Raw genomic sequence first — 27942 nt, 5'->3', positions numbered from 1 at the left:
GAAAGCAGCGGAGCGGCTACCGGACTCCCACTGGAGCAAGCTGTAACATGCATCCGCCGGCAAGCCAGTGCGGACGCGCCTTGGTGGCGCTGCTGCTGGCCTGTGGCTTGTTGGGAGTTTGGGGAGAGGAAAGAGGATTCCCACCTGCCCAAGCCACACCGTCTCTTCTGGGGACTAGAGAGGTAATGACACCACCCACCAAGACCTCCTGGACGAAAGGTTCTAACTCCAGTCTGACGCGTTCCTCAGCACCTGCGGAGGTGACCAAAGGAGGGAGGGTGGCTGGAGTCCCGCCAAGATCCTTCCCTCCTCCGTGCCAGCGAAATAGTGAGATCAGCAAGACTTTTAAATACATCAACACGATTGTGTCCTGTCTCGTGTTCGTGCTGGGCATCATCGGGAACTCCACGCTGCTGAGGATCATCTACAAGAACAAGTGCATGCGAAATGGTCCCAACATCCTGATCGCCAGTCTGGCTCTGGGAGATCTGCTACACATCATCATCGACATCCCCATTAATGTCTACAAGGTAATGCCCCTGATCTGAGGGGCTGGAAGCGGGACAGGGGTGGGGGGTAAGTGGAACCACCGTTAAAGTTAAAGTACCGGGAAGAGCTTCCTGAGGTACACTGCTCCTCTCCTCCTAGTGACTATTGAACCAGATTTTCTTCTGGGTTTTTTCTTAGCCTCTGACAAGTGTAGCTTTCTGAGCAGTAACACTGTTGTTATTATTATTAGAAAGAAGAATCCAGGCTCCCAACCCAGGCATACTGAATCACAGGCTCTGGAGTAGTTGCGAGACAGTTATATATTTTTAAAATCCTTTCTATGTAACTGTGACAAAATTTAACGTGTGAGAATCACAAGTCCCTTCGTCAGCCTTTCTAGGTACAGCTTCCTGAAAGTATGGTCCACAAACTGGGAGTTTGTCAGGAATGCAAATCTTCCCCAAACTTATGACACACAGATGATTGAAGGGCAAGGTAATTGTAGAGGGCTTTGTTTTGAGGGCCAGGAAAGCAGCGGTCCAGTAAGGATTTAGAAAACTAATGGTTTGGGTGAAAGAGGCCCAGACTGGTAAGTCAGTGAAACTCCAATTCCTTGCTGCAAGTAGCCTTGGATAGTCTTGATGAAATAAATGGCCTGGTCCAACTATTGAGTTACACGTGTTGCTTCTTTTATCCACTCCAGCAACCCACCAATAGACAGTTATTGCCGTTTTAATCATGATTAATAAGATGCTCAAGGGCCCCCCGTGAGGTAGAGGTGGAGATCAGGGTCCAGGATGCCTGGTTCCCAAATGTAAGCTTCCTGATATTATCTCCGCTTACTTCATGGACAAGACAGAGGAGAACTCTGTAATAAGGTCAATAAAAATTTCAATAGTTAAAATTGCTATGATTTCCACAGTTGTCAGAAGAAATGGGCTCAGAGAACAAGGCAGGACTTGTTCTTCCTTATAAAACTAAACAGGTAGTCAACATCCACAGTGTTGACTTCAGGTAGTTTTGGAAGTTAGGACATGTCCTGGCACCTGTGGCTCTCATTTTCTTCCATTTCCCAAGAAAGCTTCCAGTGCCCACCTATGGTGAATTTGTGATGTTAACAAAAACTGACCAAATGAAAGGGCCAGGGATGTTTAGAGTTGTGCAAACATATAGCACTGCTTCCCATTGTTAGCAATAGAGAGTCACACATAAAACAGCCTTGGCGTAAAGGAATGAGACTGTGCATGGCGGACTTGCTGAAGGCCTACCCTGGCCTCTACTCAATGGGAAGACAGTGTTAGGTTAGGGAACGTACTACAACCTAAGTGACATGAGTCGTTATCACAAGGCAACCCTTGACATTTCCCTTCATCGTTCTCTGGGAAGCCTAATCCCAGTAGCCACATTTTAAGGGAATTCCAGACATTTCTGAGGCTTAGAGATGGGACATAGATTAGGATCCAGACCCTGAAGGGAAGTGCTAACAGAAATACAAAGAAGAACTGCAAAAAAAAAAATCTGGGACAGCAAACGCTTTTGACAGACTCTGAGCGTTTGCCTGGAGACACAGCCTGAAAAGTTTCTTAGGTGCAGTCACAGCTCTGGTGGGATATGAAGCGACCCACTTGCTTCTTACAGAGTGGCAAGTTAGGGCTTTCTGTGGTGGCTGAGACACTTTACAGTGGAAAGTGTGGGAAATTTTAACTTAGCTGAGTCAAGATTCCTCTCCATAGTCGAGAGCATATTGTACTTCTGCTAGGTATGCACAGAAAATCAATGGAAGTTCTATTTGGAGCAGCCTCAACTGACCTATACATTCAACCAAATTAGAAACCTCCTGACAGCAGCCAGCCATTGCATGGTTGTGTGGAAGGCAGGGCTAAGAACATTTTCTTCCCTTGTGTTGCCACCAGACCAGATAGACATTGACTCTTCTGAGACCTCTCTACTTTCTGTCTGGTGAAATGACTACTTCCATAACCCTTAGAACATCTGACTGAGCATGTGTGTTTCCTTCCAAGTCCCTCTATTATTTCCCTGGGAAGTTACATCCTTTACCCCGAAGCTATTCAGTGTACTAAAGCTGTGTTTTTACTTCTGGAACAAACTGATGAGTCATTATAAAACTAAACAGGTAGTCATCTAAATTGATCTGAAACTTGGGTCCCACAGCTATGAGTGTCAACATGAGCTCCTACAAATCCTGCCTTGGTGTAGTTTGAGGCAACAACAGTGGCCACTATTTATTGGCCACTATGTACTCATTGTATTTAATTAAATTACTTGGATGACCTGTCACAGGATACCTTGCTATCAGCCCTGATTTAAGTCACTGATGAGGTGAAGAAGTAACTTGCCTGGTATCACACCATTAGAAAGTGATTACTCTGAACTTGAAGCCAGCTTATCTGGTCTTAGAGCCTGTAAGCTTCCCTAACACACTACATCAAGAATGCTAAAACACAGCATGTCCTCCTCCAGCCTGAGCTTCCTTAGGGCCTCAGGAATTGTGACATATGACCACATTAAGTAAGACCCATGACAAACATTTTCAGAATTCTTTTGAAATGTCAGAATTGAAGTCTGGGATCCCTCTTCAGATAGTCTACTATGCAAACTACTAGTGCATGCTGTTCTAAAGGCCAAAACACCTAAGATGAATTAAAAGTCATTATATTCCCCTAAATAATTATAGCAGCATAGTAACTTTTTAAAATATGTATTTAGAATTTCAGGTCACTTGGCATTATCATTCTTAAAGAATAACTTTAGTGAGTGGTGATTGCTGTTGTAATTATCCTCCAAGGTGAGAGCTTTGAATTGCTAACCAAGTAATCTCTAACTTTGACACGTTGTTAAAACTCTCTTTGGATATCCAATATGTGCAATTTTGGGGGAGTCAGAGTCCCTCCGCCCTTTTATTAATATTTCCTAACAGCTCAGAAGTGTCTTTCTGAATCTATTACATTCATCTGGAGGTCAGTAACTACAGAACTCAATAATGCTTACAAACCACAGAATGTCACAACTCTGTCAATCCTTGAAGCCACTATAAAATGTGGGCAAGGTTTTGCATGCATTCTGGCAAGGAGCTGACAACCTTGGGAAATCTCCCTGCCCTGCATGCTTTTTTACAGGACAGGGTTTCTAGAAACTTTCAGTTGAAGCCATTCTGCTCCTTGGTGTTCTTTATCAAGAGAGCCCTGTGCTGAATGCCAGGGAAGAGTTTTGGGACACTGAGCAAGCTGAGACTATCAAACACTTCAAACACTCATGTAAATTATGTGTGAAACAATAAGTCCTTTGAATCCTTCCCATTGAGATGCATGGGGCCCTGCTTACATTCCAGAACACAAAACAGCTGAAAACGTGGAAAATCCAATCATCCACAGTGTATATTTTAAAATGACACAAGGATAAGATACTAAATGTCATATGAATTTGTAGATAAATAAGTAGACAGATAACATCTGGCCCTGGGCCTAGTGCATAGTAAGCAAATAGCAAAAGCTATCAGAATGTTTGTGTTTGTGTATTAAAATAAGAAGGGAAATTGATGTTTCAAGTGTTCTTTTTATCTTTTGTCATTACAAGCATGGCTATAAACAATTACAATTCATACACACAAGTTTGAACACACGTATATGTGTAACTGCCTCTAAAGGGTAAATCTCTAAAACTGCAATTGCTAAGACAAAGAGTGTATGTACTTGCAATTTTGCATTGTGTTCTTACTGGACTCTTGGTTCTGACCACTACCTTAAATCATATCTGCAGGTTGATATGAATGTTAACATCTGTGACATGCTTGTGAATCACCAAGCCCACAATGGCTTGAACTAACAGCTGCTGCTCAAATACCCAGTGTAAGGCTTAATCTCTCCTTATTCACAACCTGCTACTAGGTACTTGCTACTTATACTAAAACCATGGAGACATTTACTTTGTTGTGTATAAGAACCTACTGCCCTACTACTGTAGTAGCCCAGGTAGCAAAGCTATGTAGAAAGCAAAAGAGTTGACAGTACTTCTGGATGCTAAAGTGCTTTAATATCACTAGTTGGAAGGTTCATTGTTTTGATTTGGTTTGTCTTAGCAGTGATATTTTTTAAAGACTGATGCCTGGCTGGGAGTATATTTCAGGTTCTTGAGCAAATAATGAGATTTTGCAGTGATTCAGTATTTTACTTAAAATGCAATTCTCTTTTGTGTTGTACTTATAAGAATAATTCTCAAACAACAGCTTCCTTTTTGTGCAAGCAAGTTGAACTTGCTTACATATTAGATTTCTATATTAACTACTGTGATAAGGATCTAAGCATAATCTGTGTGCAGTGGCGGTCAAGAGCTGAAAATTAACCTAGGGACACACTGGAGTGCTGTTAGATGGCCTTGTTGTTGCGACTGGATATGCCTCTGAGAGAGAGAGAGAGAGAGAGAGAGAGAGAGAGAGAGAGAGAGAGAGAGGGAGAGAACTCTGGCGGCATAGTCCTAACAGGCAACATTTCTGATCTTTAATATGTAATAGTTATGTTGGAGCACAGATAGCATTAAAATGCTGGCCTGTCAAAATGTAGGAGTCCCTCTCTAAACCCTCAAATGAGTTTTGAATGAGGTAACTGTGGCAGGTAGTCAGGCTTTTTTTTTTTTTTTTTTTTTTTTCTTGTGACACCATAAATTATCATTATGAACAAATTCACTTCTTGTTACGCTACACTGATCCCTTGTTGTTCTTAACAATTTTGAGTAAAATTAACCAATTGGAAAAGTAAACACTGAGGGACCAGCCTCAGAGTTAACTTTTGAGGTGACAGTTTTCCTCCCAGTAAAGATGAAGCATATGTAGACACAGCAATAGAAGAGGGCTCAGCATCCCTGGAAGGGGAGTATTGTCCTCCAAATGCAATAACAATGCTCTCGCTACCAGTCAAGTAACTGAGATATTTCAGTTATACCTTAGTTGCATTTAAAGATACAGTAATGGCAGAAGCATTTTGTGCCAAAAAAGAAACCAAGGTTATCTTTGAGATTCATTTAAAAAAGAAAAAAAAAAAAGAAGAAGCCCCAAGTAAGTACATGAAAATTATTCTCTTTGGGAAAGCGCTAATAAGTGAGAAAGCTATTGTGTCTGGGTGGCTTGGAATGCACTAACAAACAGCTCTATGCATGTTCCATATAGTGGCTCCAGCAGTCAGTAACAGATAATGAACGCCTGTGCAGAAGCGATGTCATGCAAGATCAAGGGGCTTTTCCACTTACGGTTTTACAAATGTCTAACTAGAAAGCAGTGGGAAAGCTTGATCCCTCCTGTTTGAGGGTGTTGGCCAAAGCAAATAACAGATCAATAGCAGATTCAAGTAACCCAGAAACTCAAGACGCCACATCCCCAGCCTACTGCTTCCCATGTTGGCTGCAGATCCCTGTGACAAAATGCCTAGCAAACATTGTGGTCTTCACAGTGAAAGCTTATGTTTGCCTTTGATCTGACACTTGAACACCTCATGACTCAAAGCCCCTAAAAATGCCCTGTAAAGTTTCTTTTGATAGTGCAAGGTTTGTCTATCACAGACTTCACATTATTTTCTTTACTTGTTCACATAGAGTAAGCTGTTCAAAATTGAAAATATTTTCACAGTTGTACTAAATGATGACATGGCCAAGCTCTTGTGTCAAGGCCAAGAAACTCGGTTCTTCACTTCACAGGGAAAACCATATAAGGTTATCTTTGTGTGGTCAATATGCTATAGTTGATTATTTTTAGCGAAACATGTCAAATGCTAATAAATGATTAAGTGATTTAAAGTGTGCTGACAGAGAAAGCCTGAGCTGAAATAAGATTTTAGCTGGAATTTATGATGTGAAACAGTCTCCTTCAGAACTCTGCCAAATCTTCAAGAAGCTGGCGATGTTTGGGGACACATCCCACAGTGGTGTCTGAGTTGACTACACCTTGGCCAAAACACAGCCGATTTCAGCCTTTTGTATTCTTGGTGGTTTACAGTAAGCTCTCGATCTATCCCTGGAGGCTCTCCAGTGAGAATGTAAAACAAGAAAATGACCAAAACATGGTGCAGACTGTGGGGAAGAGAATGGAGAGCAGGGGTAGACAAGGCTGATAATGACCGTTCTTGAGTCCAAAACTTAGCAGCCAAGTTGACTGGGGAATTTTCCCAAGCAAGTCTCCCATCTTTGGGGCTCCTGCTCCACTTTCCTGCTTCAGTTTCACTGTGGATTCCAGAAAGAAGACAAACTAACCTCAGAATGTTTACACTGTACACAGCCTTTTCCTATCACCCAGTGATTTAAAGGGCTGTTAGGGTCTGCAGAATTCGGACATCTGAGAGATTATCGGTGTCCCATAAGATATTACACAGACAGTCCTGGTCTAACTATGGTATGAAATTACTTAAAAATCTTGGTTTCATTCATTCCATCTATGCTTTCTTCTGAGCCCTGTGGCTGTAAGGACCCCAATTCTCCAGTCTCTTTAGGCATTATGGGTGATCTTCTTAGGAGATCCAGCTCAGATAAATGAAACTAATGGTTTCATTATTTCCCTTAGCTGGTTTTCTTAAGAATATATAATGTGTCAAGAAATCTTTTAGGCACAAACTCTGGATATGTTTTTAAGTTTAGATAATAGGACAGTAATAATCTTTATTCTTACTTCATGCTAAGGATCAAATGCAATGTATTACATATGCTAGGCAGTCTACTTTTTCCTGACCTGTTACAGACTTAGGTTTTTTGTTTTTTGTTTTTTGTTTTTTGTTTTTTTTTTTCTGAGACATGGTTTCTCTGTGGCTTTGGAGGCTGTCTGGAACTAGCTCTTGTAGACCAGGCTGGTCTGGAACTCACAGAGATCCTCCTGCCTCTGCTTCCCGTGCGCCATCACTGCCCGGCATTTTCAGTATATCTCTGATTTTCCTAGAGATTTGTTGCAAGCACTTTGTCACCACAAAGCCAGCATTCTATTCAAACTCGGGGCCTGGGGTTGAGAGGGGTGCTCTGATGTGTGAATAGAGAAAACAGGTACCCAGGGCCTCCGCTTTGCACAACTACAAATGCCACTGTACATGTTGTGATCTACTTAAGTGCTGTCCTGAAGAGCATTAGTTGATATAATTTCTGGCCTTGTTTTTCTAGCTCACATAGCTTAATGTTTAAGAGGCTACTGCATTTTGATATACTCTAAGAACTTTTAATGTCTGCTTGTCCCTGAGGACAAGGGTACAAACCAAAAACTCAGCGTAAGTTCTTTCCGTGTATAAATAAAAGCAGTTCAGACATGGAAGTCACTGAGTAAGACTGTCCAATCTCCCACTAAAATAAAACTTATCTGCTCAGGAAACTGAGGTTTAAAAAAAGAAGAAGATTTCCTTTCCCAAAGTTTGGAAGTGTAACCACCCCGTTAGTCCCTTGTTGTGGTGCTTATACAGTAAAAGCTCTTCTCTAATGCCAGGCATGTCAAAGGCATGTTCCCAGCTCATGGGACAGAGCAGCAGGCTGTTTCTTCTGTGCACTGCTCACCTGCCCTCGTAGAGATCATCTCTTACCACCTGTGGGTACCAGAATCTGAGTCCTTCCAAGAACACAGGTCTCCCTACACAGTGAGAAGCAGCAGAGTCTGCTTTGTGTCAGTCACTTCCTTGACAGGTCTGCAGTGAGAGGACAGCTGTGGGAGAAAAATTACCTTTCACCTCTTCCTGTCAGCTGGGAAAGTTGGAACTCAGCAAGACCTCAGCTCACCACTGAGCCTTCATCCTAGAGGTCCTGGCTCTGTGTCCAGAGAATCCCACCAGCTAGGTAGAAGATACAAGAGCAAATGCACTGTCCTTTCCATTCGCTAAAGAATACATCTAGAATATGAGGTCATAAGTATTATAACAAGGCATAGTATCCATTTCTGTCTTACTGTCAAATTCAGTCACGTGTTCATTCACTTTTTATTCAACAAGCATTTAATGAGTGACCGCTGTGTGTCAGGCCCAGTTCTGGGCACTCTAGGTGTCATAAAGCATTCTACAGGATATTTTTACTCAAAGCTCAGCAGACACTCCCAGTTTTAAAAATGTAAAAGGAAAATGGTATGTGTGGTTAATGAGCTGAGTGTGCATTTCTTTGTGCAAGATGATTAGCTTTGGCATTTCCTGGTTTTATGGGCTTGATTCCTTTTGGTATGAGCTGGGTGTTAGCAGGTACCCTCCATTTGATTACTCAAGAATGTAATTTTTAATTAAAAAGAGGAATGGAAAATGTAGAGCTTGTTGGAGGGATTTTGTATTTGTTTAATAGCCTTAAAGCAAGCATCCATTCCCTACTCACGTTGCTTATCTTTTAGAAAAATTGTATGGCTATGTAATATGAAAATAATTTCCTAATTTGATATTAAAATAACTTATTTGAAAGTGGCCATTATTGAGTATAATTCTTATAATCGGCCTAGTAGTGTCTATTTTCAATTTACTGTTTACTTGTTTGCTTTTATCTCCCAGAGGAAATGTGCTGTGGAATCAGTGTAAGCAAGCTGTAGGGGAAACGGGTCAGTACAAGCACAATGTACCATTTTGTCAAATAAACAGCACAGTGCAGGGCCTGTAGGACACATCACAATTAAAAGTTTTGAGTTAGAGAGGACAAATAAAGTAGAAACTAGTGTGACTTACAGGAGCTGTTGCTCAATGGTCCACCATGGTGACAATAAGATACTATATATCTAAACTTAGGATTTTTTAAAGTATTTGTAAGTTTAATATCTGTAGAGAGGACACCTGACCCTCTTCCTCCTCCTCCTCCTCCTCCTCCTCCTCCTCCTCCCTCCTCCTCCTCCTCCTCCTCCTCCTCCTCCTCCTCCTCCTCTTCTTCTTCTTCTTCTTCTTCTTCTTCTTCTTCTTCTTCTTCTTCTTTGTGATGGGAACTGAACACAGGACCTCACACCATGTAAGTCTTCATTTCTTCTACTGTAATAGCTTCAGACCAAGACTGATCTTTTTTAAATCATATTGGATTCATCTTTAACATCACATCAAAACCTTATATGATCCAATTAAAGAGGTAAAGCCCAGCTGGGCAGTGGTGGCACACGCCTTTAATCCCAGCACTCAGGAGACAGGCAGGTGGATCTCTGTGAGTTCAAAACCACCCTGATCTACAGAGCAAGTTCCAGGACAGGCTCCAAAGGTATAGAGAAACCCTGTATCAAAAACTGGGGGACAAAGCCCAGAAATTAAAGACAAAAATAGGAAATAAGAAATGTGTTGTTGATGCATTTAAAAATAAAGTTGCTTCTTCTTTCACTAAAGTGTACCAGTGTCCAAAGATTGGTGAGAGAGTGATATTTCCACGTATCATTAAAAATTCTAAAAGTATCCACTCAAGAGGTTTTAAAAACTGTCTTTGTTAAGAGTAGGCATCTGACAAACACAAGTTTTCCATAAAGACTCAAGTGTTAAAGAAGTGGTTGTCTCTACAACTTCAACAAGCCCCAAAGACCGACTTTCCCAAAGATGACCACCAGAGACCATGTGAATGATGGACCTGAGCAGCAGTAGTGGGCATGGATTCTGCCAGAAGGCAACGGACTTGGCTAGGTCTCCACAAAACCTTCTTGACTTTACCTTTTTTGGTTAGATAGCATAAGGGTAATGTCTAAATAGCAAAGATGGGTCAAGTGTGTCATTTTAAAAGTCATCTTGGGGCTTTGTAGAGGAAGAACACTAGAGAGCATCTGAAGTTTCTTCCTTACTACAGAATAACGGGGGCAGTGGTATGCACTCTGGCCTCTCAGGACAGCAGCTGCCAGTGCAGAACTGAAAGAGGGAGATACTAAAGCCTGGTGAAAACGGATGTACTCTTCTTTGCAGCCCCTTTCCCTTCAGAATTGTAGACTGGAGAATAGTAATCGCTCAGCTGTGATTAGGCTCCTCACTATCTCTCTGTTGAACTAGCACAGCACTGTTACAGTTTCAAGTTTATGTTTGCCTGTCTTCTGTGATAACATGGGTCAGAGGTTGTGCTGCAGGCCTCCCAGTGGTATGAAGAGCAATAGTCCAATGTCTCAGCTGAGCCAAAAATAATATCAAGCTAAAAGCAGATCTTAGATGCAGGACAGAGCTCATTTTCATTGGTCAGCATGTTCCCTCTTTGTTGGCTTGAACACTCACACATCTTGATTCTTTTTATGACTGTGCCCACCTACAAGGTGGCAGTATTAAAAATATCTGGATATGGCTTGAGAAAGAAGGAAAACGTTTAAAACATCCAAATGTTTGAATATGAATAAAACAGTTTGAGATTTAAATCAAGTCTCTTAACAAAAAGAACCATTAGAGTAAACAAATGAGTGGATAGAAAAGTGATAGTAGATAATGGTACTGATGGTAGATGATGATGATAGATAGATAGATGGATAGATAGATAGACAGATAGATGAAAGATAGGCAGATGAAAGAGATAAATGACAGATAGATGAAAGTGATGGGAATATATACATATATCATTGATAGATGGATGAAAGATGATAGATGACAGATGAAAGATGACAGATAGATAGATAGATAGATAGATAGATAGATAGATAGACTGAGCATTGGTGGCACACGTCTTTAATCCTAGCATTCAGGAGGCAGAGGCAGGTGGATCTCTGTGAGTTGGAGGCCAGCCTGGTCTCGAGAGTGAGTGCCAGGATAGGCTCCAAAGCTACACAGAGAAACCCTGTCTCAAAAAAAAAAAGAAAAAAAAACAAAGAAAGAAAGATAGTTGGATAGATAGACAGACAGACAGACAGACAGACAGACAGACAGACAGACAGATAGATAGATAGATAGATAGATAGATAGATAGATAGATAGATAGATGACATACAGAATGGGAAACTAAGGGTATTAGGAAACTGAGCAGTCCTACTATCTGCTATCTACAAGCTGGAACACAGGGTATATCTCCATCTGAGCCCAACAGTTTGTCAATCAAGGGGGCCACTGGTTTAATTTCTAGCTCAAGCACCACAGAAAACAAGAGAAGTCCAAGCTCAAGCAAGCAGCCTGAAAGAAAGATAAATTCATCCTTCTTGCATTTTTTTTCTACTCAGGCTCTCAGTAGGTTGGATGATGCCTACTCACACTGTAGAAAGCAATCTACAAAATCCAAAGATTCAAATGCTAACTTGGGACCCGGGATATATCTCAGTTGTGGGTGTTTATCTCACATGAGCCAAGCACTGGGTTTAATCCCTGTTCCCAAGACACTATTTTACTCAAAAATAAGGTGTGTGCTGCGTGGTGGCGGTGCACACATTTAATCTCAGCACTGGGGAGGCAGAGGCCAGCCTGGTCTACAGAAAGAGTTCCAGGAGAGACTCTAAAGCTACACAGAGAAACCCTGTCTCAAAATAATAATGATGATGATGATGATGATGATGGTGATGATGATGATGGTGATGGTGATGATGATGATGATGATGATGATGGTGATGATGATGATGATGATGATGATGGTGATGATGATGATGATGGTGATGATGATGGTGATGATGATGATGATGATGGTGATGGTGATGATGATGATGGTGATGATGGTGATGGTGATGATGGTGATGATGGTGATGGTGATGATGATGATGATGATGGTGATGGTGATGATGATGATGGTGATGATGGTGATGGTGATGATGGTGATGATGGTGATGGTGATGATGATGATGGTGATGATGATGATGATGATGGTGATGATGATGATGGTGGTGATGATGATGATGATGATGATGATGGTGATGATGATGATGGTGATGTGTTAGCTCTCACACCCCACAAGGCCCACCAATCAAATTGGTATTTAAAGTTAACCATCATTTTGGATGATCAGGACACAGTCTTATGCTGCAGATAGATATTCCACACACAGCTATGGGATTCAAAACAGTTTTATTTAATCTAAACATGCATGCTGTTTCTGTAAGGCCAGCTTTTGTAAACACTGTTAGGCAGATATCACCATGGTCGTAAGCACAGACTACACAGTTGGGTGCAGATGTGTATCTGTTACGTAAGCTGTTGACTGGAGCCAGACAGGGTTAAGATGAAGAAGAACAAACCAGCCCACAGTGTCAAGGCTTAGACAGTAAAGCACGTGATATTTCGACCTGGGGCAGGGATTCAGAAGTGGCTCAGCAGGAAGACTCCAATGTGAGTTCTTTCACCAGGGTGCACTCAAAAGACTGGATGTCCCTGCACTCCCTGGAACCCTTGACCAAGGGTTTGCTAGCTCAGATACCTGCCCCTACCTTGCTCCTTTGTTTTAGGAAACTGCAAATCTTTGCCATGTGGGCCACCCAGAGAAATGTTTGAATGTAACACAGTAGCTGGCCTCCTCCAGATCATGGGAATCCAGAGAGAGTGACAAGGTCATCATAGGTCTTTTATTGACTTTTCAGAAATATACACGCTTTGCTGTTTGTCATGTTTTATTCATTAAAAATAGTTTTTAAGTCTAACTGAAAGGTTCAGGCATAATGCCTGGTGGAACAGGCAGCACCCTGGTCAGCCCAAGGTTCCATGGGAACTAAGTCTGCACGCAGGTGCAGAGGACCCCCTTTAAAAAGACAGATCCTTGCCCATTTACTCTCTCTTCCTCTCTGCTTCCTCACTGCTTCCTCTCTACTCTCTCTCTCACACCTATGCGCTCACTCTGCCTCTCTATGGCGACCGGCCATGGCGGTCAGCCATTTACCCTGTTCTTCTCCTCTTCTTAGTCTCCCTACTCTGCCGGGTCTTATAATAAACTTATAGTCAACATGTCTCATGTCTCAGCATTCCCTTTTTCCTCTTTTTAAACAAAAGAATATCACTAACCTCAACCAAGGGAAGGAAAAAAAAAAAAGCTTGATCTTTAGAAGGGAGATATACTATAAACTGTGTGGGTATGTATAAAATCGTCATAGCAAGCTAATAAATGTCTATATGCCTTAGATTTTGCTTCTGCAAAATGGGAACAGCAGATATGGTGTTCCTCAGGATTGCCTTGAAGAGTCAATAATAAAATAAATGTGATGTGTATCATAAAGTACCTGGCACCTTGCAGGTAACATGCAAATGTTAGTATTGTTTCATTTTCTTAATTCACCTGTGACCAATGAGAATGATTACACAAAATGTTATTATCTTAACTCTTTATAGGACATAGGGTCTACAAGAGTCATTCTAGCCATCTGAGGTATTTTTATTCAAGGGCAAGTAGCAATTCGCTTAGAACTGAGTTCGAAGCTGGGTTGGAAGTAAAGTGCCAGAGTTTCCTATGTGCCTGGCTTTACTGTTCTCAAGATAAGCTCAAGATAACACTCCAGCTCTTAACACCCTATGCCATAAATTTATCAGCAGTTCCCACTACCTGGCTCTAGTATGTATGTATTATATATGTATGTATGTCATGAGAATGGTCTTAGAGAGATGGCCTGGTCCTTAGTTTCTTAAAACTAGTGAAAGAAAAGAGGCCAGATATCCCAATAAACAAGTTCTCTCTATTCTCCAGACATGCCCTCAACTCCAGGATTCCTTCAAACCCCCTATAAACAAGTACCCAACTGGAATGCACAGGATGCCCCAATTGATTATTTAAATTGAGCTCTGGGCTATAGGATTTAGATTTATATAGGCTTTACAGATTAGGTCAAATAGGGGATCTATAATCATTGTATTAGTTGATGTTTTATTTGTTGTATTTGCTGGTAACCAAGATAGGCATCTAGAGTGATTGGTTACCACTATAACAATTGTGCCCTGTTGCACATATGAGCACATCTTGCTTGGCAGTTTGGTGTTGTAGTTCATAGAGTTCACTATTAGATAAGACTAGTGTTCCATTTCTCCCCAGCAACCTACACAACACCTTCCAGCACTTTGAAAGCTAGTCTGAAGGGAAGAGGGCTCCAGCTTAATTTTTCTTCAATTACAGTGATGGTGATGTAATATTATGTACAGTTATGTCTTCACATTAACTGACATTTAAAGATTAAAAATAGGGGGACTATGGACTCTGAATATAGCAAATCCTGAGTCCTCTATAGATCTAACAAATAGGAAGGGTGCAATTACTTTTCTTACCAAGGTTCCTGGAAATCAGGGCCATGTAATGTAGGTTTTACCTTATACAAAATTTAGCTGAACTCCTATTGAAAACGGGAAATACAATCCGACTTTTTATTACAAATCAGGATCAGGATTTGTCTATCCTCGGGTTCTATAGCAGAACTAAAGCTTCTCCATGGAGGAGTTAAAAATGGGGGTTCTGGAACTAGAGAGTTGAGTCAACAGTTAAGAGCACATTCTGCTCTTGGGTTCTTTTCCAGTATCCACATCAGGCAGCTAACAATCCCCTTTAACTCCATTTCAAAAGTATCTAATATCTTCTGTCCTATACAGCAACTGTTGTTCACATACATACACACAAACATGCATATAAAATAAATGACTAAGTGTTTTTAAAAATATGGACTGGTCATACATGGCCTCTTGGGTAGTTATCCTTTTGAGTATGTTACTTTGGAGAGCCATGTTATTCCATCAGATACTTCAGGAAAGTTAGGAACCATAGAAATTAGTTACATGTAAAACCAAGAAGCTAGTATGGCCATGAACCAAAAGAGATTTTGGATGACATATCCACAGTCTGTAAAATATTCTGTCTAGGCCAGGTTTTATGAGATCCTGATCAAAGAGTTACCAACACAAATAAGCTCAAGATTGGGAAAGAAGTAATGTAAATAGAGATCATAGTGATTAGTTCCAAGGAGAACAGAAAGCAAACAAAAAAGAATATAGAGACAGATATCTGGAAAAAAACATCAGTGTTAGTAATTGTGGTAGTTTCAAAGAAAATGGCCCCCAAAGGGAGTGGCACTATTAGGAGGTGTGGCCTTATTGGAGGAAGTATGTCACTGTGGGGGTGGGCTTTGAGGTCTTTTACTAAGCTTCATTCATTGAGACAATCAGTCGGCTTCCTGCTGCCTTCTGATCAAGATGTAGCCAGTACCACTTCTGTCTGCATGCTGCCATGCTCCCCAACATGATGATAATAAACTAAAACTCTGAAACTGTAAGCCTCCACCCCAATTAAATGTTTTCTTTGTTAGAGTTGCTGTGGGTCATGGTGTCTCTTCTCAGCAATAAAAAAAAAAACTAAGACAGTAATAAAGAAGCTGAAATCATAGATAGCTCATTGTTGAAGAAAAGCTCTTGAAGAGGAATTTTAAGTGTCTGTGATCACATTGCTTGTCCACTTGTCATTGGTTGCTCAGTCAGATTGTGAAGGGGCAAGCATGACTAGACCCTTCTACTCAGGATCATCTTCCACTCATCACCACTCTGGTAGCTCAAGTCCCTCTTAATTTGTCCTGTCCTCCACCCCCCTAAACCACTAAGTAAAGCTTGAAAAATTACAGGGTACATAGTGGGCACATAGAGGGCAGGACAAATTAAGAGGGACTTGAGCTACCAGAGTGGTGATGAGTGGAAGATGATCCTGAGTAGAAGGGGCTAAACATAGTCTTTGTACAATTAATATATAGCAGGACTATAAATTTAAGAATTAAAATGGAGGGGGGGAAGGAAATTATAATTCTGTCCTTGTTGATAGGACTTTTATCTTGTTTTTCCACTCTTGTGGCTTCTTTGGTTTACGACAGTCTTCAATCCTTCCCATGTCTTTGTCCTTTTTATAAAGGCACTGATTGTTGTCTATGGAAGGACCATTTTTATTCATTCTCTTGGTTCTTGACACAACCTTTTCCATTTTCCCTACAACATTCTGAGTGAGTGCTACTACATTTTCTGTTGTTCTTCAAATCCTTCTCTAGACCTCTGCTGTTATTAGCCTTAAGAGCAACTTCCACTACGTGTGAGATGTAAGTTCTTAAAGTACCATTCACATTTTGCCATTTTATTTTTATCTCAGGAGCAGTTGGGCTGATTAAAGTCATACTTATTTTTCTGGAATCTCTGTGCCACTGGTATGCCCAATAGCTACACATCAAAATTTCTGAGGGATACTCCCAATAATTTTATTTAATCTCCTATATTTTAAGATGCTTTCACTTTTCTCCAGTTGAAGTCGCATCAATGGGCATTGTATAATTTTAAAGGTACAGCAAACTACAACTATTTATATCTCACTTGGATTCTGCCCTAAGAAACTCCTGCTAGCTGTGGTTTGGCAGGACTGTTGAATCTGATATAAGTATGGGATATCTGTTCTTCTGACTTGCTTTCTCAGGAACCACTGGGGTTACTTAGCTAATATAATGTTCTAGAAAACCTGAATATCAGTCCAAAGGAGTGATTTGGTTGATAGTCAGGGCAGAGCAATTGCCAGCACTATTTGGAAAAGTTGTGGTGGCAGAGCACTGGTAAATTTAGAACATAAGTTATTTCTCCTATTTTGTGTGGGGAGTATAGGCTGGGATTGTTGACTGCTGAAATAAACCTGTGCCTTTGCACCTATCAGGTTCTTTCTGATAAAGTAACATGAAGGCATCTATGCAACAACTTCTTCCCATTTTCCTTTTGCCTTGTACAATTCTCATAGCTGAAGGACATGGTGATCACTGAGGGTCCTGCTTCTCAGCCATTTTCCTCCAGAACATGAAGTATACCGAGAGCAAATAAGATTACAAAGGAAGATCTTTTTCCTTTTTTGTTTTTCATGGGCTCCTAAGTGAAAGTAGTCCATCTAACCCACAGCTGAAAGCCGCAATCAGGACTAAAGTGGGTTGCTTAAGACCCACAAAACACACCACATGAAACAATGATTCCTGCAGAAGAGAAACAAAAGAGAAAAACCAATAGCACCACATAGTTCCTGAAAGCAAGAGACCTTTGGTCCCATAGCCTTGAAGGTACCTGTGTTTGAAACCTAAGAAACCAAATACAATGGGGTAGCTCACACAACTGGTTGAAATCAAAAGCACATTGAAGCTTAGAAGTTACACTACTCAAAAGGGTTTTGTGCCAAGGTTTCTTCCCCCCAGAGAAGAAAACCTTGAGAAATCTCCAGAACAAATAGCACTCCTGAAGCTTCAGGTGTTCCTCTGGTGTCTGACCTGGTGTGATCTCCCAACCAACCCACCATGATCACAAAACTTATGGCTGGTTCACTGTATTTTTATACAAAATCCAAAGAAGAGTCAGGTGCCTAATATGCCATACAAACTAAAAATGTAGAGAAATAGAAGCTCAAGGAAAGTAACAACTGGGAAGGGTGGGGACATGACCTCAAATCCCCCTCCAGCCATGATTGTGGGCTATATAAGATGAAAGATCACAGGGATAAAACTGGTAGCCTCACAAGTTATAAGAAGTTATAAGGGAATCAATAGTTCCAGAATTCTCAATACCAGTGGACATCTGGTATACCGTTTAGCAATGCACAGTTCTGAAAACTAAGCTTGTAAATGACCTGTGACATGCTTTTATTTTTATTGATTTCAATATGAGGCACCTAATTGTCCATCCCACCACCTCTTCATACAAATCCTTCTTTTTTGACCACATTCTGAGCAGCAAGTTGCCTTTTAAAAACTAGTATTATACCATTTTCCTGCTCAGAGTCTTACAAGTGCATAGTGTTGAACAAGCATTGGAACTCTTACACCTTCAACTCATATTCATCTGGCTAGTCACCCACTTCCAGCTTTGAGGGCTTCCTGCTATCCTTCCAGTTCACTGGGCTTGTTTTGACCACAGGACCTTTGTGCTGGCTCATTTCTCTTCCTAGCATTCTCTGGGACGGTTTGCTCATTGCTTTAGCAATTACATACTTAAGTGTTATCTCTTCAGAGAGATCTCACAGGGAAGCTGATGGAGAAAGCACCTCACATCCCATCAACTCTCGTAATTTGGTTACTTCTTTTGAGCATCATATCAAGTGCTGATGTATTTTTATCGCCCTCATTATATGTAAGCTCTATGAGAGCCAATAGTTTGCCTTGTACTTAGAATAATCTTTGTTTTGAATACTCCATAAACACTGGTTGAATGAATTAACTAATCATAAGTTATTGACTATTACAGAAGCTATCATACATGTAGAATCTATTTAGTTGATAGACACTATATAATACTGTTTTTTAAAATGTGAATTAAGTGAAACCTCTTATGCATTATATGATTTCATATAAAAATGCAATTTCTGATTTTAGAAAAATTAAGGAATTTTTATATTTGAGGTTCCTTAACAAATAGCACATGATGCTTATTAGACAGAGACAATCCCGGAGCTCACCACTACTTATGACCTTCCTGACACCAATGACTGGCTTGCACTGGCTCCCCCTTCATGGCTTTGTTAAGATACCTGGCCCTGTAAGTTTCCAAACCCTACATTAAGTACATATGTGGAAAGTCTCCCAACCTTTGTTCCATGCATCTGTGTAATTTTTGTATCCAATTTAGACATTAAATCGGCCTTGTGTTCATTCTTCCGACCTCAGTCATAATGAGGCATGCACTGTAGCTTGTGGTCTCATGCTAGTGACAAAATGTCTGCTGAGCTTGACAAACTCACTGGCGTCTCTGTTACCAGTAAAAGGGTAGAGACATCCCACTTCGTTTCAGAATACTTCTCACTTTTGTAAGGTTATTTTCTTAAAAAGAGTTTTCAAAACTCAGATTATAAATATTTTTCTTTGCTTTCAAAATATCATGAATATTAGATCCAGATGTCTTCCTGAAGTGATTCATTTACCAGCGTGGAGCACCCAGTGTCTAAGAAGGAAAGGGGCTACATTAATAGTAGATGTTGAAGCCAGATAAAGAGAAATACATGTATAAATATGGGAAGAGAAAGAACCATGTCCCTTTGCTTGGTACCTATGTGTTTTAGCAGCGTGAGTATTTGCCAAGCTCCTGCTGTATGTCAGACACCGTTGGAAGCAATTGAGGAACTCATACTCTGTCTCGCCCTCCAGAGAGTCAGACAGCAAAAACTAAACAAGCAATAAAGTAACTTTTATTTGAAATAAGAGTTAGTAAGGACTATAATGAAAAGGAATGGAGAGGAGGGAGAAGGGTGTAGAGAGGTCTGGTCAGTGGCTGGAGTAGCAGTGTGATATAGGTAGGTCCTGTGGGGAGAGGAGATCTGAGCAAGACCTAAAGAAGGTGAGAGAAGGCATGTCTATCTTTAGTGAGAAGACAGTGGGGGTAAAGAATGGCATAGACCAAATACCCTGTAGCAGGCAGGTGTGTTCGGGTAACAGTGTGGCTGCTCTGGCTGAGTTAGTTAAGTAAACTGACTACTGATAAAAACAAGACCTCGGGTACACATGATGCTCTCTACAGAGTACTGTCCTACAGGGGCAGTCCAGTCTTCTCCACATAAGTCTATTTATCTTTTTGTTTACAAACTCATGTTTTAACAATGTCATGACTTGAGGTTTGAGGCTTTATGAAATATGCACGTTCTATTTTTTAAAGGGGCATTAAGCAACTGGGGCCATTGGCCTTGCTGATGAGATCCTGACAAAGCCACCATCTACACACAATGGCCTCACAAACTGGCTGCACTTGTGTTATTCCGAACATAGTCTCCTGTTTTATATAAGGACACGGGTGCTTTTCTTTTTTTTTTTCTTTTTTTTAAAATTTGAATTAGAAACAATATTGTTTTACATGTCAATCCCAGTTCCCTCTCCCTCCCCTCCTCCTCTACAACACCCCCAACTAAAACCCTACCTATTACATATCCTTTCTGCTCCCCCTGGAGGGTGAGGCCTTCCATAGGGGGTCATCAGAGTCTATCGTGTCCTTTGGGATAGGGCCTAGGCTCACCCCCGTGTGTCTTGGCTCAGGGCGTATCCCTGTATGTGGAATGGGCTGACACGGGTGCTTTTCAAAGGGTAGTCCTTCGCACTGCCTGGTATTCACCTGCACTAAGTAGTCAGAGGCGGCCTTGGGAGAGCCTCTCTAACAGAATTTTATGTCTCCTCTACACAGCTGCTTGCAGAAGACTGGCCATTTGGAGCTGAAATGTGTAAGCTGGTGCCCTTCATACAGAAGGCTTCTGTGGGAATCACTGTGCTAAGTCTATGTGCTCTAAGTATTGACAGGTAAGAGTCTATTCTTAGGCCAAGGAGATCCTAAACATCATATAACTGCTATGTTACTTAGGGGGTTAGCTATGCAATTCAATAAAACCAAGCTCCATCTGCTTCAAAAAATAACTCTGTTTACATCTTCAGATATCGAGCTGTTGCTTCTTGGAGTCGAATTAAAGGAATTGGGGTTCCAAAATGGACAGCAGTAGAAATTGTTTTAATTTGGGTTGTCTCTGTGGTTCTGGCTGTCCCTGAAGCCATAGGTTTTGATATGATTACGACAGACTACAAAGGAAAGTCTCTAAGGGTCTGCCTGCTTCATCCAGTTCAGAAAACAGCCTTCATGCAGGTAAGTTTACTTTGCTTTTTCTTTCTGCACTTTCCTTATAAATATTTAACTATTTTCCCTAGTTCCCCATCTTGGTAAGCTATTGATTTATGACTACCTTTGGCATAAATTAAGAGTTTGGATCCCAAGACTGTGAGGTTAACCATTACTAATGACCCAACCTGCAAGAATCAGGATAATTACTTCTCCAAGAACACCCTAGATAGCAGGGATCCAGATAAATCAGGTTCCTACAAGAATGGCTGTGGCTTTATAGCTTTTGTATCTAAAGTCTCATGAAGATAGATCACTACTGTATAACCTACAGAAGACAACCCAACATAGTCGGAGAAGCTGATGGTTTAACTATGCTTAAATTGAAGATACCTGATAGTATGGATTTGGAATGGCAGCCTGTCCCTTCATCCGTGTGTGTGTGTGTGTGTGTGTGTCCATCTATTAAAGAAGTTTTGATCAGAAAGTAGCAAAAGAATGGGGATATTAGTCTCTAAAAGATAGATCCTAAGTATAAGAGGGTTTTTTTCCTACAGAATTGGCTAATACAAAGGGGGCTGGCCTAATTATCACCAAGGACTATTTTCTATTTTACATGGGAAAAGTTTACATAAACTCTAGTTACTATGCATTAAATAATAAGTAAAAGAACAAAGGTAGACACCAATGTGAAATAGAGAATAAGGTTGTTGTTTACTAAAAGGGGAATACCACATCAGGGTCATAAAATCATTTCTAACATGGCTTTATCTGGATTGGTAATGTTTTTGAAAGGGTAACAGCAGAAAAGAACACAGGAAAGGTAAAACTCACAAGTGCTTTCTATGTATATTGTGTTCTGTCTGCATATATGTTTGCGTGTCAGAAGAGGGTACCAGATCTCATTATGGGTGGTTGTGAGCCACCATGTGGTTGCTGGGAATTGAACTCAAGTCCTCTGGAAAAGGAGCCAGTGCTCTTAACCTCTTAGCCATCTCTCCAGCCCTTATAAGTGCCTTCTAAATTGACATCACATGTATATACTATGCACTCCCCGAATGGTTAATACAGATTTCTTTGCACCTATTTTTCACACTAAACACACTTAGTAGAGAGGGAAATCTTTACTCAAATACTGTGATGAGTTTATATACTTAACACTAATAATACCTAAAATGCCAAATATTTGATTATTCAAAGTTTTATCTTCACATAAGAATGTTGTTCAGTTGCTTAAAGCTTACTATACTGTCCCCAAGAACTGAAATATGTCCTGTAATGTTCATTTCATTTAATATAGTCCTTTAGTTATGTGTTCAGTAGATATCATCCAAGAAATTCTATGAAATGTATGAAAGATCTGTTAAACATTATTGTACTTTTATGAACCTATTTTGGTTTTAGTTGACATTTGATACTTAAGGTTTTTTAAGGAAAATATTAATCATAAAAATTCCCTCTTCCCCATAGTTTTACAAGACAGCCAAAGTTTGGTGGCTGTTCAGTGATACTTAAGGTTTTTTTAAAGAAGATATTAATCATGAAAATTCTCTCTTCCTCATAGTTCTACAAGACCGCCAAAGATTGGTGGCTGTTCAGTTTCTACTTCTGCTTGCCACTAGCTATTACTGCAATCTTTTATACCTTGATGACCTGTGAGATGCTGAGAAAGAAGAGTGGCATGCAAATCGCTTTAAATGATCACTTAAAGCAGGTAAGAGAACGCAAGGATCTGGTAGCTCCTGGCCATAATGATGGTCACAAAGATAAAGTTCCTGACGATAGGGATGGAGATTGACTAACATTAGACACTAGAGCATAGTTTCACTTTCCTCCTTCATTCCACTATTGTAACAAAAAGATATTCCATATTACTTAGTCAGAGACTATGCATATCATCTAAAAGGACCCAGAGAGAACCATTACCTTTTTGTTGCTGTTTTGTTTTAAGATAGAAGCTCAGGTAGCACAGGCTAGCCCCTCAGGTTTGACCTGGAACGTTAGATCCTTCTGCTTCTGCCTCTCAGTGATGGGATTGCAGACCTGCGCCACCTTCACACACACGCACGCACGCACGCACGCACGCTCTTACACTCACATACATATATATACATTCACACACACATAAAGTATGTATGTATAATACATAATTTTTAGACTTATTTCCCGTTGGATAAATGTTTTGCCTATAGGCATATGCACCACATGTCTGGTACACATCGAGCTCAGAAGGGAGCATTGAATCCTCTAGAACTGGAGTGACTGATGGTTGTGAGCCACTATGTGAGTTCTTGGAATCGAGCCCACTGAAAAGCAACAAGTGCTCTAAGCTTCGGAGCCATCTGTCCATCCCTCAAACCCTTACTTTTTAAAAGATGAATCCATATTGTTATGGATCCATATATGTTAATTCTAATTCACACTATCTAATTGAAAGCTCATTGACCTGAGTCTATGTTTTGTAAATACTATTAAATATCCTGTTTGAGGAGGGCACACGTGCTGTGAACACCAAAGGGTAGATTTATAAAAGCTTGTGGTCCTTTTCAGAGACGAGAAGTGGCCAAAACTGTGTTCTGCCTGGTCCTCGTTTTTGCCCTCTGTTGGCTTCCCCTCCACCTCAGCAGGATTCTGAAGCTCACTCTGTATGACCAGAGTGACCCTCACAGATGTGAACTTTTGAGGTAAGAAAGGAAGAATACAATGGAGCTGGGACACATGTGACATGAACTGGGTAGTGTTGACTATTGGAGGGAAACCAACAAGCAGAAGACAAAAGGTAGGGAAGGTGCTGAGGGAGAGTTGAAAAGAGCAACATGTGTTGACATTCGTGAACACCCTAGGATGAAACTCATTAATCTGAATGCTAACTTAATTTTTTAAAAAAGAAAAAATAGAAGTAATTATGTAATTGCCATTCAGATGTTTCCCCATCAGTCCTCCTAACGGGCAGAAAGAATTCTATTTTCTTATCCTTAGAGGCCAATTAAGACTCCAAATTTAACCTTCACTCTTGTTTTAGATGGATGAATGAAAGGGGATGAAAAGAAAAAACCTTGGGAATATAGGCACAGAGTTGTCAGAATGATGAGTGAGTGGCAAGAGGAAAAGTCTCAGATCGGAATCGTCATTATGCACATAAATCCGTTCTTTTCTGAAAGTCTCGTCATTTCCAAATGAGAATTTTAGTTTTAAAAGGAGAGCTGTATGTGGAAGATAAAGATAGGAGAGGGCAGTGTAGACGAAAAGACAGAATGAGAGAAAGAAAAGCATTTGGAGACATGAAGACAGACACCTCTATTAGCAAATCAGTGGTTAAACTAAAATCACTGGATGTGGGCGATTCTGGTTCTCTTCATGAAAACACAAAGGTGTGCATTAAATATATACTTGAAACATAATTTTTGCATTTTGGGCTTCTTGCAGTTTTTTGTTGGTTTTGGACTACATTGGTATCAACATGGCTTCTTTGAATTCCTGCATTAACCCAATCGCTCTGTATTTGGTGAGCAAAAGATTCAAAAACTGCTTTAAGGTAAGAGAATAGTCCAAAATAAAATGTTTCCTGTGATCTGGCATCAACTATAGGCCCACAGAACTACTAATATTTCTATCTAGAGAGAGCTGGCAAATTGCTAATTTTCACTGCAGTGAAACATATATGCTGTTTTAAAATACCACTTTCGTATATAAAGCACTATAGTAAATATTTGCTTGCAAATCCTTGTCAGTAACCACCCATGCCTTAGCCACTCACTAATACTATTGGAACTGCTAAGATTAATAAGGTTACGTGAACTGATAACCAATGTCATGTTACATGCACTGATAACCAATGTCATGTAGTAAAATAAAGATGAAAAGGCTGATGCACTGTTCCTCTTATTTTGGTAGATTTTTTTCTTGCTCAGCTATAATTTCTTTTATAAACAAGTTAATTGCCTCTTTTATGGGCTATGGGAATAAAGTCAAGGGCTAGGAGATGCCTCATCAGGTAAAAGTGTTTGCTCTACAGGAGCTTCCAAGTTTAGAACCCATGTGAAAAGTCAGGCATGCTGTGCTTGGGGTGGTGGCATAGCCCCTAAATCCCACCGCTTGGGAGGTAGAGGCAGACAGATCTCTGTGATTTCAAAGCCAGTCTGATTTACATAATAAGATCCTGTCTCAAGACACCAAAAACAGAGAAAGATATCAGACGTAGCTGCTTACATGCCTATAGTTCTAGGACTGGAGGTAAGAGGAACAAAAGTATCACTGGCTAGGAAGACACTAGCCTAGCTCCGTGTTCAGTAGGAGAACATGTCTTAAGGGAATAAGGTGGAGGGGACAGATTAGGATGCTCAATGGCCTTCTCTGGCACATACATCGTAGACATACCACACACACACACTCACACACCACACACACACACTCATGTACACACATACACACACACACATACACACACACTCACACACACATACACACACACACACTCATGTACACACATACACACACACATACACACACACACTCACACACACACTCATGTACACACACACACACATACACACACACTCACACACACACACACTCATGTACACACACACACACACACACGAATAACAAGTATAAAAAATTAAGATCATTTCTACCTTCTATGTACATAGCAGTATGTTGCTCCATGTAGGATATATTTATAGATATATTTATACCTTACTCAGATGTTGGTAGGTGGCACTCACCCATCCATTCACTCTTTCAATAATACAGTATCAAGTAAAATATACCTCCCCTCATATGAGAAGGAACTATTTTCCCTAGTTCATTATTTGAAAACCAAAATTAATTTCATTGTAAACACTAAAAAAGTCAAAATTGTCTTTATCCATTAATAACTCTGACATTAGGCATAGAAGGGAACTTTTGTCAAAATCAACTCCTTTCTTTACAGAACAGAAAACCTGCTATTTCCCTGAACGTATAGTTTATCATGATGCAAACAGAAAGTCTTCTATTTCCTTAGACTCATAATGTATCATAAAATAAACAGAATGAACAGTTTTAAAATTTTAAAAGCTCCAGTGAAAAGTGGATAAAAATAAAATCAAGATGTTTGCATCCTTCATACATTTATCTCAGAATAATACAAAAAGGACATGTGAGAACAACGTGAATCTTAACAGCAAGGCAATGCTAAACTTAATGGCATGGGAAGAGGTGTATGTCAGTGTCAAGTGAGAAGAAGCCGGTCATGAGGCATAGGCACAGGTTACATAGGCATGTAAACACAAGCTCATGTTCAGTTGTAATATTCCTGTTCTCAGGGGGAAATGCTTGACTTTCACAGTTGTCACACATTAAGAATTTTTTTTAGTAAATAAGAAAAAGTATCAAAAGCAGCTTTGGGGGCTAAAGAGATGATTCAGTGGGAAAGAGCACTTGCTGTGCAGCTGGAAGATCCGAGTTCCAACCCACCATGTAAAAAGCCAGGCTTGGCTGCCTATGCCTGGAACAGCAACCTTACAGGATGGAGAGAGATCCTGGAGACAAGCTGAGCAGTCAGCTGGGCAGAGACAGTGAGCTTCGGGTTCCGTGAGAGATCGTGTCTCAGGGAACAGGGAGAGAACACTAGAGGAAAACAACAGAGACATCTTCCTCTGGCCTCTTATTCAGTGTGTGTGCATTTTACATATATACACATGCATACACACACATACACACATATAAACACACATACACACACATGCATATACATACATATAAATACAAATGCATACACATAAACACACATACATACACATACACACACATATATACACATTCACACATATATACATACATACATACACACACATACATACACACATATACACATACATACACACATATACACACACACATACACATTCACACACACACATATACACATACATACATATACACATCTACACACACACACACATATATACACATTCACACATATATACATACACATACATACACATTCACACACATGCATATATATTCACACACATGCATATATATACATACATATAAATACACACATGCATGCACATACACACATACATACACACTCACATACATACACATTCACATACACATATATATACATACACATATATGCACACACATACATACGCACATGTACACACACATGCATACACATACATACACATTCACACACACCAAAAAAAAATGAGTGGATGTTTCTTGGGTAATGTTAATTAATAAATTTTTTCTTTGTACTTTTTAGTTGCAAAAAATCAGCACATGCCACTAATGCAGTCATCTTTTAAGTTTTTAAAATTGTACTTACTATTATTGTGTGAATGTATGTGTGTATGAGCACAGGTGTATGCATACCATGGTGCACAATTCTTCAAGGTGTGTGTGTGTGTGTGTGTGTGTGTGTGTGTGTGTGTGTGTGTGTGTGTGCATATAGACAATGGTGTCTGTTCTCTTTCCACCATGAGTTATGGCACTCAAACTGAGGTCACCAGGCTTGCAAATAGTAAGTGCTTTTACCCACAGAGCCATCTTGCTGACCTCAGTTACATTCTTTTTAAGGGGGGAATGAGAGAATGTGGAAAGAAAGGGGCCAATAACCCCACCCTTGCAAGGACAGTCAGAGCCCTGAGAGCGGGGAGAGCGGTGCCCTATGACTGAGTAAACCCATAACCAGTTGTTCTGTTTTGTACAGTCCTGCTTGTGTTGCTGGTGCCAAACATTTGAGGAAAAACAGTCCTTGGAGGAAAAGCAGTCCTGCTTGAAGTTCAAAGCTAATGATCACGGATATGACAACTTCCGTTCCAGCAATAAATACAGCTCATCTTGAAGGAAAGAATATTCGCTTAATCTCATTATCCTTATTTTGGACAGATATCATTAGAACAAAACTGAAACCTTTGCCAAATCAAATGGAAAACTGTTTGCAGAAAAGAATGCACAAATGTAAGAGGGGTGATTTTTAACGGTTGTAACTTTTAACACCTGATGTTTCATGAGCTGTTTATAACCTAAGAAAGCAGGGAAAGCAGATGAAGCCTCC

The 27942-nt window shown here is 40.3% G+C and overlaps 1 protein-coding gene across 1 annotated transcript; it reads left to right on the top strand.

The window, feature by feature from the left end:
- The first annotated feature begins 14 nt into the window (after positions 1-14).
- Positions 15-27729, top strand: Ednrb (endothelin receptor type B). The gene is made up of 7 exons (XM_027393978.2): positions 15-530; positions 20469-20581; positions 20714-20918; positions 22456-22605; positions 23442-23575; positions 24318-24426; positions 27595-27729. Exons 1-7 carry the CDS (start codon positions 48-50, stop codon positions 27727-27729), a joined length of 1329 nt encoding a protein of 442 aa, XP_027249779.1. The 5' UTR covers positions 15-47.
- The last annotated feature ends 213 nt before the right edge of the window (positions 27730-27942 follow it).

The sequence above is a fragment of the Cricetulus griseus genome, assembly GCF_003668045.3.
Source record: "Cricetulus griseus strain 17A/GY chromosome 1 unlocalized genomic scaffold, alternate assembly CriGri-PICRH-1.0 chr1_1, whole genome shotgun sequence".
NCBI lineage: Eukaryota > Metazoa > Chordata > Mammalia > Rodentia > Cricetidae > Cricetulus > Cricetulus griseus.
Note: the sequence above shows the minus strand (reverse complement) of the source record. Positions and strands in the feature narration are given on the sequence as shown.

Bases quoted from the DNA above. Each gene is read 5' to 3' on its own strand.
- Ednrb (XM_027393978.2), top strand. From the start codon at position 48: ATGCATCCGCCGGCAAGCCAGTGCGGACGCGCCTTGGTGGCGCTGCTG. The intron at 531-20,468 runs GTAATGCCCCTG...TCCTCTACACAG, and splicing joins TCCCCATTAATGTCTACAAG to CTGCTTGCAGAAGACTGGCC. The intron at 24,427-27,594 runs GTAAGAGAATAG...TGTTTTGTACAG, and splicing joins GATTCAAAAACTGCTTTAAG to TCCTGCTTGTGTTGCTGGTG.